The following is a 16,115-nucleotide window of genomic DNA, read 5'->3' as shown; positions in this document are numbered from 1 at the left end:
TAAACGACACATTTTAGGGTATCAGAGACTCAACATGCAGTTAGATGTTCGTCAATTATAAGGAAGAAAGGGTCCAATTATGTATTGTGACAATGCATTTTGATTGGCTCTCAAAGCATTGTATAAGCAACACATCTGCACTGAAATGCTCCATAACACATCTTCCTTGTGATGGGCTACATTGGTGGAAAATAAATGATGCCTGTCCATCTCTGCCAATGTGTTGGCAGCCCATTTAAATCACTGGGGTATCTTCATTAGCACACTACAATGTAAATGATCTGAATGGCTTCTTGATGATTTTATTGCATATGATAAGCTAGAATTTATTTTCTGCACAAATTACAACCTTAGGCATAACACAACCTCTGTGTACAAAATGTATCATACAAAAGTCAATTTACATTTACTAGGAAATAATGAAAACCACATAAACACTACAAAATTCTACAATGCATGGATGCTTTTCTCCTTTTAACATATTTGCATATATTAGCAAGAAGATATTTCATATATGCTGCTACTGGATCCTGACGAAGGAATAAACATTGCTTGTGAAGCGCCACAAATTTGTAAGCGGGACTCTAGGTTTCCACATAAATGAAAATAGACCGCCGTTCACTTGTTAGATATTCGTCTCCGGTTTAGTTTGCCTGAAGCTCAGCTGCCATAGTAACTGTGTTTAAAATCCCTTTTCCTCATGTCACGCTGAGACATCAAGAGACTTTGTGATATGTTCCTGACACCGCCTGTGGCATCTTCAGCACACAACAGAGAGAAGCAATGCAGACCCCTCATGGACAGGGTGATGCACCTGATAGTTCTGCAGTCCTGCACAATTCAGGGGACTGGGTGCTTGTAGTAAAAAGCAGCTATTCCTTTTATAAAAACAGCAAAAATTAAATGATTTGGCTCACCTACAAATTCTACACTGGCCGCTTATCAACAGGGGAGTCTCAAATTTGAAGCATCGCCATTCACCTCCCTATCTTCTGCAAACAGTTGAGAGCTCTTCCTCAGTCAAGTCAAAGAAGATGAGGTTTCTTCAATGTATGATGAGGGTGCAAGAAAAAACATTTTGATAAAAGCTCAATCAGGTCGATTTAAAGCTGAACTCCAGCTAAATATGAAAAGAACATCTGCAATGGAGCTAAACCTGCACTGCAAAGGGTTTTTCTGCCCAGGCACTGTCTAAAATAGGGTAAGTAAGCTTACCTACCTAATTGCTCACTCCCCTTGCAGCTAGGAAAATCCTCTCCAATAAACCAAGCTGTGGGCATGACTTTGGTGACCTCACCTACAACGAAGATCTACAAATTGCCTGTAGTTTGCTTATTAAGAGAAATACATAAAATAAGTTGCCACTGTAGAGTCAATTCTAAAATGCTGGCTGTATATTTCTTCCTTCACTGACCTGAAACAAGCATGAAGCCATTTAAGTGTGAAGACCTGACCTGTACACTTGGCCGACATCAGAATCTTAAAATATCAAGGTCTGTGAAGCAGGTAATTGTCCACTGGAGGCAGCTAGCATATTTCTTTCAGTAAGGGTAAAATAAAGGAGAATTCCAGGGAAATACAATTAGGTAATAACAAACATTCAAAACTAGTAGTAGTAGTCTGCCTTTGAAAAGAAGGGGGGGGCGAACGAGGGAGGGGGAGCCTCGTTGCACTCTTTCCCCTTCACTTCCATTACCACCGTTCGTAGATCTGCTAGGACAGATCCATGAATGATGATTGCTGTACACAGGCCAGATTATTGTCTGATATCAGCCCTCAGGCGATTATTGGACGAGAATCATCGGACGAGTGTATGTAGCCTTAGTCTACTTACTAAATCATAAAAGAGCAGTAGACTGATTAGGGCAGCAGTCTCTGCCACCGGTGGTTTGTGGCTCTGGCCGATGCACCATCCAGCAGGTTCAGGGCGATGGGATGGTTGTGTCTCTGGATGTCTGAGCCTGCGATGGGAGAGTTGTCACTTTCTGACATCATGACGTCTCTCTGGGGGAAGTTTCTTACCCTCTGAGTGACACACAGCTCCCCGCGCATGCGCGGTCCATAGCCCGTAGGTTTAGTAGTCCGTAGGTCCGAAAAAGTGGACCTACGGTCCACTGGATTGGGGTATCCTTTGTTTTCCCCTTCCTAAAATCATGTTTCTTGTGTACACATTAAAAAACACAGGACTTTAACCACCTGGGCGGTTAGCCCGCGCTTGGTACGGGGTAAGAAAACTTGCTACTATCGGTTACCCCGAACCAGGTGCGGGGTAGCTAAAAATATAAACACGCGTTACAGTGCAATCCGATTGTCATACAACATTGTATGACAATCGGATTACGACTGAAAAAAAATTACTTACCTTGTCCCTGCAGCTCCTCCAGAGACATCTGTCCACTTCTGTCTTCATCCGGCGTGTGCAGTGACGATCTCCGGGGTTTGTATTGAGTCCAATACAAAGAAATCTTTATATATAATATATAATATATATATATATATATATATATATATATATATATATATAAGCTACTGTACAGTTACATTACATTATACACTTTTTTTAATAATTTTTTTTTTATAATTGTTTTATAAAAAAAAAATTTAAAGTTTATTATTACATTTTTTAAATTTTGGACATATTACGGTGAGTTATGCCCAAGAATTATTGCCTACAATCTAAAATGAATATCCATGCAAAAAATGTTTTGCTTTTTTTTGCATGGAAGTATGGAAGGAATTAGAACACCCGGCATTTGTGTACGCGTCCCTCTGCGATTGCTGATGATGTCAGTGCATACGTCCATCGACGGGCATCGTAGCGGGAAATTCAAATATTTTGTATTGGATTCAATACAAAGTCCTGTATCCAATCCAATACAAAATAATAAAAAATATATTTATGTGGTTTTGTCTATAGGTATGTGAAGTTTTAAAATTTACCACACTAGGGAGGTGTTTTAGAAAAATATATTACTATACAGTATACCGAATTATTGCATTTTCAGTATTTTTTATTGAATTATGCATTCTTGTTTAAGCTGATTTTTGTGTTATTTAATTTTATTAATAAAGTTATTTATTTATTTTTTTTACATGATTGTGTGTTTCAAACTTTATTATATTCAGGATATCTACTAGACCCTTGTTCAGACATATTTCTGTAGGTTACAGGTCTACAATTTAAAAAAAAAAAAAAAAAAAATTCATGAAAAACAGTGTACCGCTTTTGGTACAGAAATCCAGACATCAGTAAAACGCCCAGGTGGTTAATTTGCTCCTAGTTCTGCATCTTCTTCTCAAATGATTGATGTATAAAAGAATACCAAGCAAATGTAATACATAAACAGAATAAAAAAAAAAGGGTTATAACAAATACATATCTGCATTAATCTGTGTCTATTTTATCTGCTTTAGCTTAAAAAAAATGTGTTGCTGTGGTTCTGCATGTTGTCAAGAAAGAAATGTTCCTCATTTGTTTTCATATCTTTCACCATGCAGCCGATGTAATTAGGCTAAAAACAATACATAGGTAAAAGTAATAGTACTGCGTCAGTTTTCATTATGGAGCTCATTAGTCAAAGGCGACAAAGCAATCCAATGTTCCTAAAGAACAAAAGGTACACAATTACAAACTTTAAAGTAACAAAGTAGATTGCAGCAAAACAATTCATGTGTTTTGAAGCCCCCAAAAGTTCTATTCTGTCATGGAGTGTAAAGGGAATATGATGTGGTTTTGTATATACTTTTCTTCTTTCTTTTGTTAGGATTCAAAAAATAAAATGTGCTCTCTTTATCATGTGTCAGATGTTTACTTGTAAAGAACTCATTCTTACATACAGTACACATTCATTAAAAAACAAACCAAATCAAAATGTAAAGCTACATTTCAGGTTTTGTTCATTGTGTGTGTGTGTGTGTGTGTATATATATATATATATATATATATATATATAAAAATGGTCCATATAGAGAACTTTTCTTCCTAATTATTCACTTTGGGATCATTACAAAGAACAAGAGGGCACTCTTGCGTCTGGAGGAAAAGAAGTTTAAGCTCGGGATAAGGAAGGGATTATTCACTGTAAGGTCTGTGAAAATGTGGAATCGGCTCCCTCAGGAAGTAGTTTCAGCAACTATTATAGAAAAAGAAGGATGTTTTTCTAGAAGCACAGAATATAACTGGGGATTAAGGCTTTTAAGTAAAAATAACAGAGACGGTTGATCAAGGAACATCCGATTGCTTCATTGAACCAGGAAGGAATTATTTTCCTCTGTTGAAGAAAATTGTACCCGGGGTTTTTTTGCCTTCCTCTGGATCAACTATGTCTTGTAGGGTTTATATCTGGGATAGGTTTATTTCCCTAGTGTTGGGGACGGACACACACACACACACACACACACACACACACACACACACACACACGTAATTTAGCTTTAACTTACTAATACAAATAACCCAAACCCATTATAACTACATCCACCTACAGTGTTGTTATTTTGTTATGTGGTGATGGTAGCAGGTTATTAAAACAAAACATTTATGTTCTAGTGACCCTTGCTGATTTTCAAAGGACTCCATTGTAAGTGATCACACCAAGATCTTAAAAATGTCATTACTAGTGTCTTGATCCAGGAACAGATATGGTACCTTAGGAAATTCAGTTGGAAGCACCATTAAGGTCCCCTGTTTTTAGCAAATATACCCAATCCAATAGTTCCTTATCTGCCTGATTATGTGAATCTCTGCCTACAAAAGGTCCAAAGTGCCATGGGAGGGCCGGGGGCCATAAAACCATCATACCTCTCCAAACTCTTCTCCTGCTCCAGGCAATACTCTGCTCCTCCTAATGTTTAATAGCTTTCACCAACTGATAAAGGGATCAGTCAGGTTGGATATTTCTGCCCAAGATATTACCAAATCCATGGGATATCAATGGCAACAGGGGTATCTGCTGAGAATGTGAACTGCACACGTCTATACTTCTGAATATCTGTAGGGGGCCTGGTGGAATAAATATCTGTTGTCCTGCCAGATTTTTGGGATTCTTGACCATTACAAAATCCATTTACAATATCCAAAGCAGAAAAGAAGGGTATACAATAAGTTTTTGTTAAGTTAAAACTTTAGGTTTTGGATACAGTAAGGAACTGTCATGGGGACACTTTTAGGAAACGCATTAAAGCGGTTCCAATTTTATGACATATAGCCATATAAACCAGTTGCTGATGGATGCTGTGCAAACTTAGAATTTAAACACTCCACAATATTTATTTTGAGTTCACATACATTGTTTCAAACTTTCACCTTTATGTCCTAATAAAAAGACAGAGCCACAGTACACAAAATACACTGGCTTTGTCATTGGATTAATTGTTTTTGAACTTCAGTATCAACCCTCATTACTTCCCACTATTCCATATCCCCCCTCCTATTGTGTGATACTTCCCCCACCTCTTAGATTGTAAGCTTCTCTCGGCAGGGTCCTCTCCTCCTGCTGTGTCACGGTCTGTCATTTGAAACCTCTATTTAATGTACACCGCTCCGTAATATGTTGTCGCTTTATAAATACTGTTTAATAATAATAATAATAATAATTTTAGTGTAGCGCTTCTGTTATTAGAGTCATTAATTCCTACCACAACCCAACATGATTGTGAAAAACCTTTGGTGTGTAGAAGCTGCTGCTCAAATATTCAAAATCCCTACATCACCATCATACTATTGGACGATAATTATAATACAAAATAAATGTAAAATAAGTGGCATGGATGCAATTAATCCACTTTCTTAACCAGCTTTATGACAGGCAATTGTCTATACTTAGCTAGTGTTCATCTACATCCGACCCCCTTGCCGATACTCGTAGGTAAACCTGAATTATTACTATGCTGTAATAAACAATCACGACCTGAATTCCATCTGTGTCCTTTGACAGGGCACCTTGTGTATAGTAGCATCAATCAGTGCATCTCATACTGCTCCTTTTTTATACCAAAAAAACAAAACAAAAAAAAACTTCTACATTCATAGCGAGGATAAAACATTGCGCACTTACACATATCAAACATAGTGTTCCAATTCAAAGCAAAAAAAGAGCTAGAACTCTATTGTTCAAAACACGTAAGCAGCCTATTGTTTCCACTTTGCAACAAATAAAGCTGACTTCTATAGCAACAGTATGAAAAAAGTGTTGATAGCTACATAACCTTCAAATTCTAACCGCAATGGCTTATTCTTAAAGGTTTCATGGTCAGCAAAACTAACTGGGTGTTAGGGTTTTTTTTTTTCTGTTGCAGGCTTACAAATAAAATTTAGCATGTCATCGTCAATCTTCCATTATTTACATGTGAAATCAAATATGCAAAGGCAGCTCAATCTCCTGCTGTACCTGACTGATAACTTAATATTAAAATTATAGAACCTAAAATGGAAAGTCAGTTGCTGGTCCCTCATGTGTCCAGGTTACCCCAACAGTGACCACTCTGACATAATTCCTTACTTTTTCCTGTCTGTTTAGGAGCTCCCATCTATTTCTGTGAATTCAAGGACCCAAATTTGTACTCTCCCTACAAATCTAACAATGTGGGTCCCATTACAGTGGCCACATGCAGAGATTTCACTAAAAAGGTCCCCTGGAATAATAAGAAGGAAAATAATAAGCTAGCATCTACCAAAAATGTAATATGTTTTGAAAAGGCCCAATACTAGGGGTTAGGGTAAGGGTACTTATGGTCATACGTGGCCTTCTTAAAGCAAATCTCTCTACTTAGCCCATTTGACAAAAACACTTAGTGGTAGTGGGAAGCAGCCTTGTTTTTGGTCCACACAGATGACGACCGGGCCTTTCAAACAGAAAGAATTTTAATAAACAATGAGGATATAAGGAGGTAGCTATAGCTGACCTTTTCAGAGGCTAGTTCTTTGGCTTTCATAATAATTTAATTATGTCCATGTCAATGTATTTTATAATTAATAGATGGCCTGGCAGATTTAATGCTCACTGTACTATAATGTGCATATGGTAAACTTCAAAAGAGTTTAAAAACATTCCATGGGAAGCACAATGATAAACTAGCTATGTATGTAATGTAGAGCAGCCAAGCCTAGAAAAAATTAAAAACAATATTTAATATTGGGTTTCCAAAGATTCCAGCTGTCTTGGCAGCTCAGAGCCAAATTGTGAAGAAGAAGCAGCCACTTTAAATGCTTTAGTAGATGTGGTTGTGAAATTATCAGGAATACACTGCTGAAATAGTTCACTGGGGAAGTTAAGAAGGTGAACTTTGACCTTCTAATCCTAGATGCTACAGGACCTTGTCCCAACACTGTTTCAGCTAAAACCATGGACAATGGAAATCTTCTGGATTTCCCTATTTCCAATATTCTAATGGAAATCCCTATTTGATGTACAGTGCTGTGCAATATAATGGCACTATATAAATCCTGTTTAATAATAATAATAATCTTTGTGCATGGGAATACATAAAACTACTGCACACCACGTACAGAATCAAAATGCAGTTCTTATAAGGAAAGTTCTTACAAATGCACACTCTTTTCATGATACTCACAACTTGAGTTCCGGTACAGCAAGAAAGGTTCATGAAGCTGAAATTCTAGATCTTTGTTTACGGGTTCCACCAAATTGTGCATGTTAAGACGATTCATTATCGTAAAGCAATGGTGCGGAGATGCGGACCTGAAAAGTAGAGATAAAGAAGGTTAAATGCTTTTAAAGATTTTACTGCTGTCCAAGGTGTTGAATAGGATCAATGTTAGATGATTTAAGGTTTATGTACGTTTGACCTGCGTGACTTTCTCCAAGCTAGTTTGAATACTCAGACATGTATGGAAATGCAAAACCTGTTTAAAGTGAACAAAGGCTAGTCAACACAGACTCATGAACACTAATGAAGTTAAAAAGCAACAGGAATTCCAATTCCTTCCCACTTTATCCAAAATTCTTCCATTACATTACTTTTTTTGGAACACCATAAAGGCAGAGAGCCAACCTTAAGGAAGAACATCATTAAAATAATCATGGTCCACTTAGTAAACAGTAACTGGTTAGGTAATGAACACTGCAATCAGGAATATGTATTAAACATATAGAATGAATGAGTACAGAAATATAAAATGTACAGAGTGCAATGATCCGCAGCATATGACGCACATCCAAGCATACACAGCTGTTTTCAGAGCAATTTCTTTACATATACAGCATGTAATAGTAAGGCTACGTACTAGGAAGCTCTCTTTCAACACTGAAAACTGACCCCTATATCCTTTATCCAAAGCCAACACAACCCTTTCCCCATCACCTCTTCACTAGCAGAAACCATATTTCAAGACTGCTCACCTCTGCATCCCCTGAATCCCTTAACACTAATTTTTACAGACTCTTTAACCCTCTTCCAACAATGCCCACCCCTGCACCCCCCTACTCCCACCCAACAAAACCCTCTTGCAACACTGATTACCTCTGCACCACTCTCCCCACATTATTTCTACCCTATTTACAACCTTCTTCCAGCACTGCTCACCTTTGCACCCCCTGTGACCCTCTGAGAACACTGCTTACTTCTAAGCCCTTTGCGACCTCCTTACAGCCCCTGCTTACAGTCAGGGGACTAAGAGCACCAAATGGCACCCCGGATTACTGCTCACTTTACTCAATCTAATTTTATTTTGGCTGTGAACTTCTCCATATACATTAATGTAGAGGTGCATAGGTTAGAACTTGAAATCACTGTGAGAAAAACCCAACATTTAGCCACAGAAGGGGCAAACGGATCTGCTAAAAGTGTATGCAGAAACCACTTCTTTGCATGTGTGGGAAGTGCAATGATAATAGCTGTAGGCTCTTCATATTGCTGTCAACTCAATTTCATAGGCGCAGCTAAGTAAACATATAAGGATAGATGCACTTTTACTCAACTTGCATCTAAGGTTTACCTGATGGCAAATAGATTTATTAAGTTTTGTTGCCCTAGACTAAACTTTTATCAGTCTTCTATAGGACAACATTACACATATTTAGCATCAAGTTTCCATGTAATCGTACCTACCTTGTATACACAAATAAGGTCCCTTCTATATCAGTCTTCTCCTCTAAGAAAAAAATGATACTTTTACAATGTAATATTAACCTGCAGATCGATGCACATATTAGTGTATGTAGTGTTGGGTTAGCTTGGTTTATGCCAACCCTTAGAGGGGGATTGAAAAGGTAAGAAACTAGTTGCTGCTCTGTTGACACAGGCTGGCTATGTTACCCATCCAGCTGTTCAAGTTCAGTCTCCCCCCACATAGATCCAAGCTACTGAAGTACACCATGGGACCAAGCAGCAGAGCGTGCTGCTTTGCTTTCACTGCTTCAGGGATTCACCTAATCAAAGGAAAATCCTTTCAATCCTACTCCACCTCAAATCACACAGAGGACTAAGTTTTAAAAACCCCACTCCTTGCACATTAGAGACACTATTACCCCTGCATTTTGCATAGTCCCCTACAATCAAAAATGTGTCTACTTTTTTCACCCCTTGGAGTACATTAACTGCATCCACCTGATGTTACTCAGATTGACAAATACCTTGTGAGTGTTAAAGTATTAAAATAACAGCTGAGCTCTGTCTAGATTTTTTCTTAAATAATTACCTAATTGTTATACTGTTTGAAAACAAAAACCCTACTCTCTGGTTTCATAACTCTTACCTATGACAGGGTCTTAAACTAGTTTTTTTTCAATGATCAATGCACATAACTTAATACTTACCTCTCCTGCCACAGGAGCCACTTCAAAATACTTAGTTGCGTGGAACCAACCTCCTGAATTTTAATGAAAAACAGACACTTCCAGGAGTCTTATTTTCCTGGGTCCCACACCAATTTAACTGGTCCTTCCTGCTGACTTCCAAATCATTGATCTGTCCTACAGTGACGTGGAGCAGGGGAACCCAACAAGATCAGTACGTCCATAAGTGTCAGATTCCCAGCAGAGTTTGGGAGGAATCCTGGACTTGCAGAGAGGACAAGATGTCTAAGGTACTTCCAACAGTGAGGCTTCCGTGCCATGTCAGATACCAGTGGCTGCTATAACTGTGCAAGACAGCTTAGAGACACAGAGTGTCAGACTGGTACATAATAATTAAACTTAAATTGCAGGGTGCTTCTAATACTCTCTATGCAATGCAGAAAAATTATAGCTGAAGGGCAGGACTGGCATAGTTACTACTCTTCCAAAAAAAAAAAAAAAAAAAAAAAAAACTGCTAAAACCATTGGAATGGAGTTATGCAAATGGAAGGAGTGGGTTGATATCAGTCTGGAGAACTATTATTGCAATTATTGCACACAGAGGGTCCCCTTTAACGCCCAAATGTAATGCTGAGCTTCAATAAATAAAAAGATCTGAAACCTACCTAATATAAAGGACAGCAAAGCTAGCCAGGAAAAGGCTAGATGATGATGTTTATCTTTCAACCAAGAAATAGGGTGGGCTCAGATTAGCTGCAGCTTCTAATGCAATGTTAACTTCCCTGGCGGTTATTCCTGTGGCATGGGGGTTCATTTTCAGTACCAAAAGTGGTAACCCCAAGCCACACTTTGGGTGACATTGTAAGGGGGCTTACCTGGTCCCCACAAGCCAGCGACGTTCTCCGTCCCCTGACCCCACTTAATGGAACATGTGAGCGTGCGGCAGCAGTGCGCTGGGGGGGGGGTAACCTGGTGTGAAATTTAAAACAATGTACTACTTTGACATTCAAAATTCTGACCTAATCAGACCGACAGGGAGGTTAAAAGGGAAGTAAAATAAAAAAAAAAAACCTCACTCACCTTTACCTCTGTAGAACCATTGATCCCTGCGGAGGTTTCATGGATTGGGTCCCAGCACGGAAGGAGTGCCAGGTGCCGCCATCCTCCTTTTTGTCTTCCAGCTTAAGTCACCCAATCTCGCACTGCCCATGTGTGAGACATTTTTAACCCCCATTAAAAAAAAGATCCGGGATTGGGCATGCCCAGAAGGGGCAGCCAGAAGCCTCCTAGGATTTGTGACTTATGGTAATTTTTATCTTGCATAGGGTTGTCTACCCTTTTATGTAAAAATCCTGACGATAGGTCCGCTTTAAGTACAGTAGTGCAAGATTGAAGGGAAGATTGGGGTTCAGCCTTAAAGCAAAATCCTATTTTGATAAAGTGCTCTTATAAATGGAAGACATCTTACTTGTGTAATGCCTTTTTATCTATACCCAGCAGAAATGTGAGTTCCCTAACATTAAGCTGTAGAGGATGACATCTTGCCCACCTACCTTCTCTTAGGCTCAATCCCCTGCCAACATTCTGCTTTGTTGCCCAGCATCGCTCTTGTAAGGACAAAGTACACTGACCAATATTTTACCTACCTGGCTATGATGGTCACCTATTCTATACATCAAACAGTACAAGAATGCAAAGAACAACATTGATATCATACTACTAATCGTGTTATCAGCATCAATAGTCTGGAGCAGCGGTCATTTTGGTGGTCCACAGAAAAATTTGGACATTGTTTGCATTTTTTATGTTTTCTTAATATTAAAACAAAAACAATATTCTAATAAATTCTTATATTCTGGATGACAATTTTCGCCTTTATATTGCACTTTTATTACAAACTGTACTAGAGACAGTAAAACAAGGGAAGTGCAGGGTGACGTCAGTGTAGTGTTAAGTTGTATGAGGCAACAGCTGCCGAGCCGTACGCTTCAGTATTGATACCGATCTCATCCCATTGTGTTGTTTTGTTTGTTTATTTCTCAGATGGTCTTTTAGGTAAGTATGACCTTACCTGTGTATTTATTTACCTGTTATATTTAATGGCATCATATAGTTTAACTTTGATAACTATCACTTCTTGTTTGGTCTTAGAATGAAATAAACCCATAATGAGTGAGAACAAGCAAACAAATATTTTGCGTTTCTTTAGGAATACCAAAGATAATACAACTAATTATAATAGTAACAATAGTAATACTTCACTTAACGGTGAGCTGATCAATAAATCAGAACCGCCACAGTCCTTGTCAGCACCATTAGGAAGATCATTATATTACAAATGTATTTATCTTTTTACAAAAATTCATATTAACGATCTGCGGGATTTAAAATGATGAATTTAGTGGTCTGTGAGGTCCGAAAGTTTGGCGACTGCTCCAGTAACATGATGGCCCCATCGCCGGAGCACAGACAGGTGAGATAGAAAGATTTAATTACGCTTTAAATCAAAGTCAGTCAATAATAAACTGACTTGTTTTGGAAAGAACACTCCTAACACTTTTAAACTCACCTGCAATCCTTGGCTGGACTATTGTGATTCTGGACCAACATTTTATCCAATTCCACCTCCCACAACTTTATTGCTTTGTCTCCCTTTTTTCCTTGTATTCTTAAAAAAACATTAAAGTATAAAATCCCCTCATATGTATCATCTACAAGTTCTAAAAGTGGTTGGTGGCATCATCTTGGATGTGTAGGAAGTGTTTGGTGAGGGGTGGTGGAGCTGGGCCAGCACAGCCAGTTATTAAACACTTTCCAAAAGGAAAAGGTTATGCATACAGGGAGGAAGAGAGGGGTGTGACATGAAATTGACTTTTCCTGCATTTGTCATATATTCTAGTATATGTAAAGACACATTTAAAAGCAGATAATCATTTATGTAGAGGGAATGTAGTTAGTAAACATAATAAACTTATTTTGTCTGTGTTTGGTGACAAGGCTTACACATATAAGTCAGAGTAGTATGTAAACACACAGGACAGCACATTCTGTCTATTAGATATATTCCTGATGAGCCTTGGCCTGTGGTAACCCATAGATACCAGAAGAAACAACTCCCCAGCACCTTTGGGCACCTATACAGGCTGTGTCAGGGGTCACTCACCCACTCATTGGCCTTAGCACTAAAGCTGTACAGGGCCACCTGCCCGGTGACATCCACAATGCCGCTAATGTACGGGTCCGAGCGGCGGAGAGCCGCCAAACTCATCTCATGTTCCACTTTACTCCGCGACTCCATCTTGCAGCAGCAGCAGCACCACACCAACCAGTGCACCATCATAAACTTCCGTCCACTGCTGGCTACGCGACATATAGTTCCGCGAGGAGAAAGGTTCCGCCCGCTGTTGGGGAATCGCTGTGTGCGCCTAAAGCCGGTGTGTGTAGTGAAATCTGATATGTGAACCCGGGGTTTCCATTGTAGTGACCGCATTGTGAATGAGAGGCCCATTTATACCGACCTATATCTTCTAATTTAAGGAGCACACACTGACAGAAGAGCTGTTCTGTCTCTTCACACCTTTAGACCTACAATTTGTATTATTTCACCACAAAATGACTGAAAAGCTTTGAATTCCCTCTATAAAAGCTATAAAAGTCACAGTGTGAGGAGTTCGGGGGTCCCCCTGCTTCCAATATAATGGAGCTGTGTGGTCCTGTCACTCAGACCTAGAGTTTCCATTATTATGACCATACCGGGAATGAGCGGTCCCTTCACATAGACCCATGGCTTCCATTACTGTAACTGCAGTCCCTACACATTGAGTGTTTCCATTATTATGAACATACTGGGAATGAGGGGTCCCTTCACATAGACCTATGGCCTCCATTACTGTAACTGCAGTCCCTACACATTGAGTTTTCATTAATATGACCATACTGTGACTGAGCGGTCCCTTCACATAGACCTATGGCTTCCATTACTGTAACTGCAGTCCCTATACATTGAGTTCCATTATTATGACCATACTGGGACTTTTTTGACCACACTATGGCTTCATACACATGTGCAATGGTTCTCATTTGATAATTGGCTCAGAGCTAATATCGAACGAGAATCTTGCGTGTGTACAGTGCTCGTCGTCCATTGTCCGAAAGACCGCCCTGGCGGATCCAAGGATGATGGACGGTGAAAGATCGCTGATATCAGGGCTGATATCAGACAAGAATCTGGCATGTGCACAGTGCTTGTTGTCCAAACAACCATCCTGGCGGATACACGGACGAGGAACAATCGTAATGCAAGTGAAACAGATAGAGCGCAGCGGTGTGTTGCTCCGTCGACACAGACTAAGGTTTCCATTATTTCGACCACACTGTGAGGAGCTGTGCGCTCCCTTCACAAACACCTACAGTTTCTATTATTTTGACCATACTGTGACTAAGAAGCTGTGTGATCCCTTCACAAAGACCTACAGTTTCCATTTTTTTGACCATACTAGGACTTCTGTACCTTCACAAAGACCTACAGTTTCCATTTTTTTTTTGACAACACTATGGCTACATAGACATGTGCAATGGTTCTCGTCCGATATTCGGCTCAGAGGTGATTTTGAAAGAGAATCTTGCGTGTGTACAGTGCTAGTTGTCCATCATCCGATTGACCACCTTGGCAGATCCAAGGATGATGGACGGCAAAAGATCGTAATGAAAGTGAAGGGTGGAGAGCACAGCAGGGTGCCACTCCATCATTCTCTCCAATCCATAGAGCAGAACGGCCCTGTATGTACATCACACCCTCGTGGATAATGCAGTCATTTGTCGTTGGAAAGAATCCTGGCGGATCCAAATTGCACGTGTGTACACAGCCTAAGGCTACAGACCTACAGTTTCCATTATTGTGACTGCAGTCCTTTCACACAAACCTATTTTTACCTTACTGAGACTGTAGTTCCTTCACACAAACCTTTGGTTTCTATTATTTCCACCACACTATGACTGAGGAGCTGTGCACTCAGCATCTTCACAAACACCTACAGTTTCCATTATTTTGACCATACTGTGACTAAGAAGCTGTGTGATCCCTTCACAAAGACCTTTACTGTGCCCACAGTCCCTTCACACAGATCAGTTTGCAATATTTTGACTGCACTGTGACTGTGTGATTTTTTTTACACAGACCTATGGTTTGTGTTATTTTGACTACACTATGACTAGGGAGCTGTATGATTCCTTCACATTGACCTATCGTTTCTATTACTGTAACTGCTGCCCCTTCACATAAGGCTGGGTACACATGATATAGATTTTTGTTGATCATTTTCAACGACAAAAGACTGAACAATGCACGAACGAGTCCTGTACATACAGCACAACTCTGTTCTATGGGGAGGGGGTGTACGACGGAGTGGCACTGTGTTGCACTCTCCCCTCTTCACTTGTATTACAATCGATTTTCCTTCGTGGATCCTCCAGGATGAATCCATGAACGACTTCGGATGAGTGCTGTACACACTCTTTCTTGTTGGATACTAGCGCTGAAGCGATTATCATACTAGAAGCATCTGATGTGTGTACGTAGCCATTACCTACAGTTTCTATTATTTTGATCATTGCATGACTTCAGTCCCTTCACACAAACTTACAATTTCTGCGATGGCAGAAAAACTGCTGATAGACTAACTAGTCAGCAGCCTAAAAGTACCCCTAAACCAGCGGCTCCTCCTCCTGTTGGGTGTCTCTTCTTACTTTTTTAAATGTCCTGTTACTGTACTGTGTAAAATCTCTTTTTAACCATTGAAGGAATCTACTTTCAGGAGTCAGGAGCAGGTGTCCAAAATCCGCCAGTCTCTGTGACCAGTGAGCAAACAGAGGCCAGGGGTGTTTTAGTGCAAAGAATACAAGGACAGAGCTTTCACAGCTCAGCACACTAAATATATATATTCAGAGCAGTATATGATTTTCACACTCTTTACGCATGTTGCAGCTTTTCCTCTGCTGGCAACCCTTTATTTTCCCCATTTACTAAAATCAGCAACCCTCTCTCGTGTGTTAGCTTTGAAGTCTGGGCAAATGTAAAACTTACTGTATAACCTCCTCCCCACTTCCCATTCTGCACTTATCTTTATAAACCTTGGTCCCTTTGCATTGTGTTTGTGCTCATGCAGGGACATTTTTACCATAGGAGGTACAACCCTGTATTACCATAAATTCCACTGAATACACATTATGATAGCAGAATAGTAAGCTTCAGCAAGGACAAGGTATTTCTCAGCTGCCTTTCACACACTGTAATAACACATGAGCATTCCTTCAACAGAAACTAAACAGATAGTACAGAAAGCAAACATCTGAAGGGGAATG

General features: G+C 39.6%; 1 protein-coding gene across 1 annotated transcript in view; it reads right to left on the bottom strand.

Annotated features, from left to right (window-relative positions):
- Positions 1-13,077, bottom strand: part of DCP1A (decapping mRNA 1A) — a 46,560-nt gene extending 33,483 nt beyond the window's left edge. Inside the window, exons 1-3 of the mRNA XM_072420946.1 lie at positions 12,919-13,077; positions 9,070-9,110; positions 7,573-7,700 (exon numbers count right to left, since the gene is read on the bottom strand). Coding sequence (XP_072277047.1) covers positions 7,573-7,700; positions 9,070-9,110; positions 12,919-13,053 — 304 coding nt within the window. The 5' untranslated portion in view covers positions 13,054-13,077. The remainder of the gene's footprint in view (positions 1-7,572; positions 7,701-9,069; positions 9,111-12,918) is intronic.
- Between the last annotated feature and the right edge of the window lie 3,038 nt (positions 13,078-16,115).

Source organism: Pyxicephalus adspersus, chromosome 8 (assembly GCF_032062135.1).
Source record: "Pyxicephalus adspersus chromosome 8, UCB_Pads_2.0, whole genome shotgun sequence".
NCBI lineage: Eukaryota > Metazoa > Chordata > Amphibia > Anura > Pyxicephalidae > Pyxicephalus > Pyxicephalus adspersus.
This window is presented reverse-complemented; position numbering and strand designations above follow the sequence as displayed.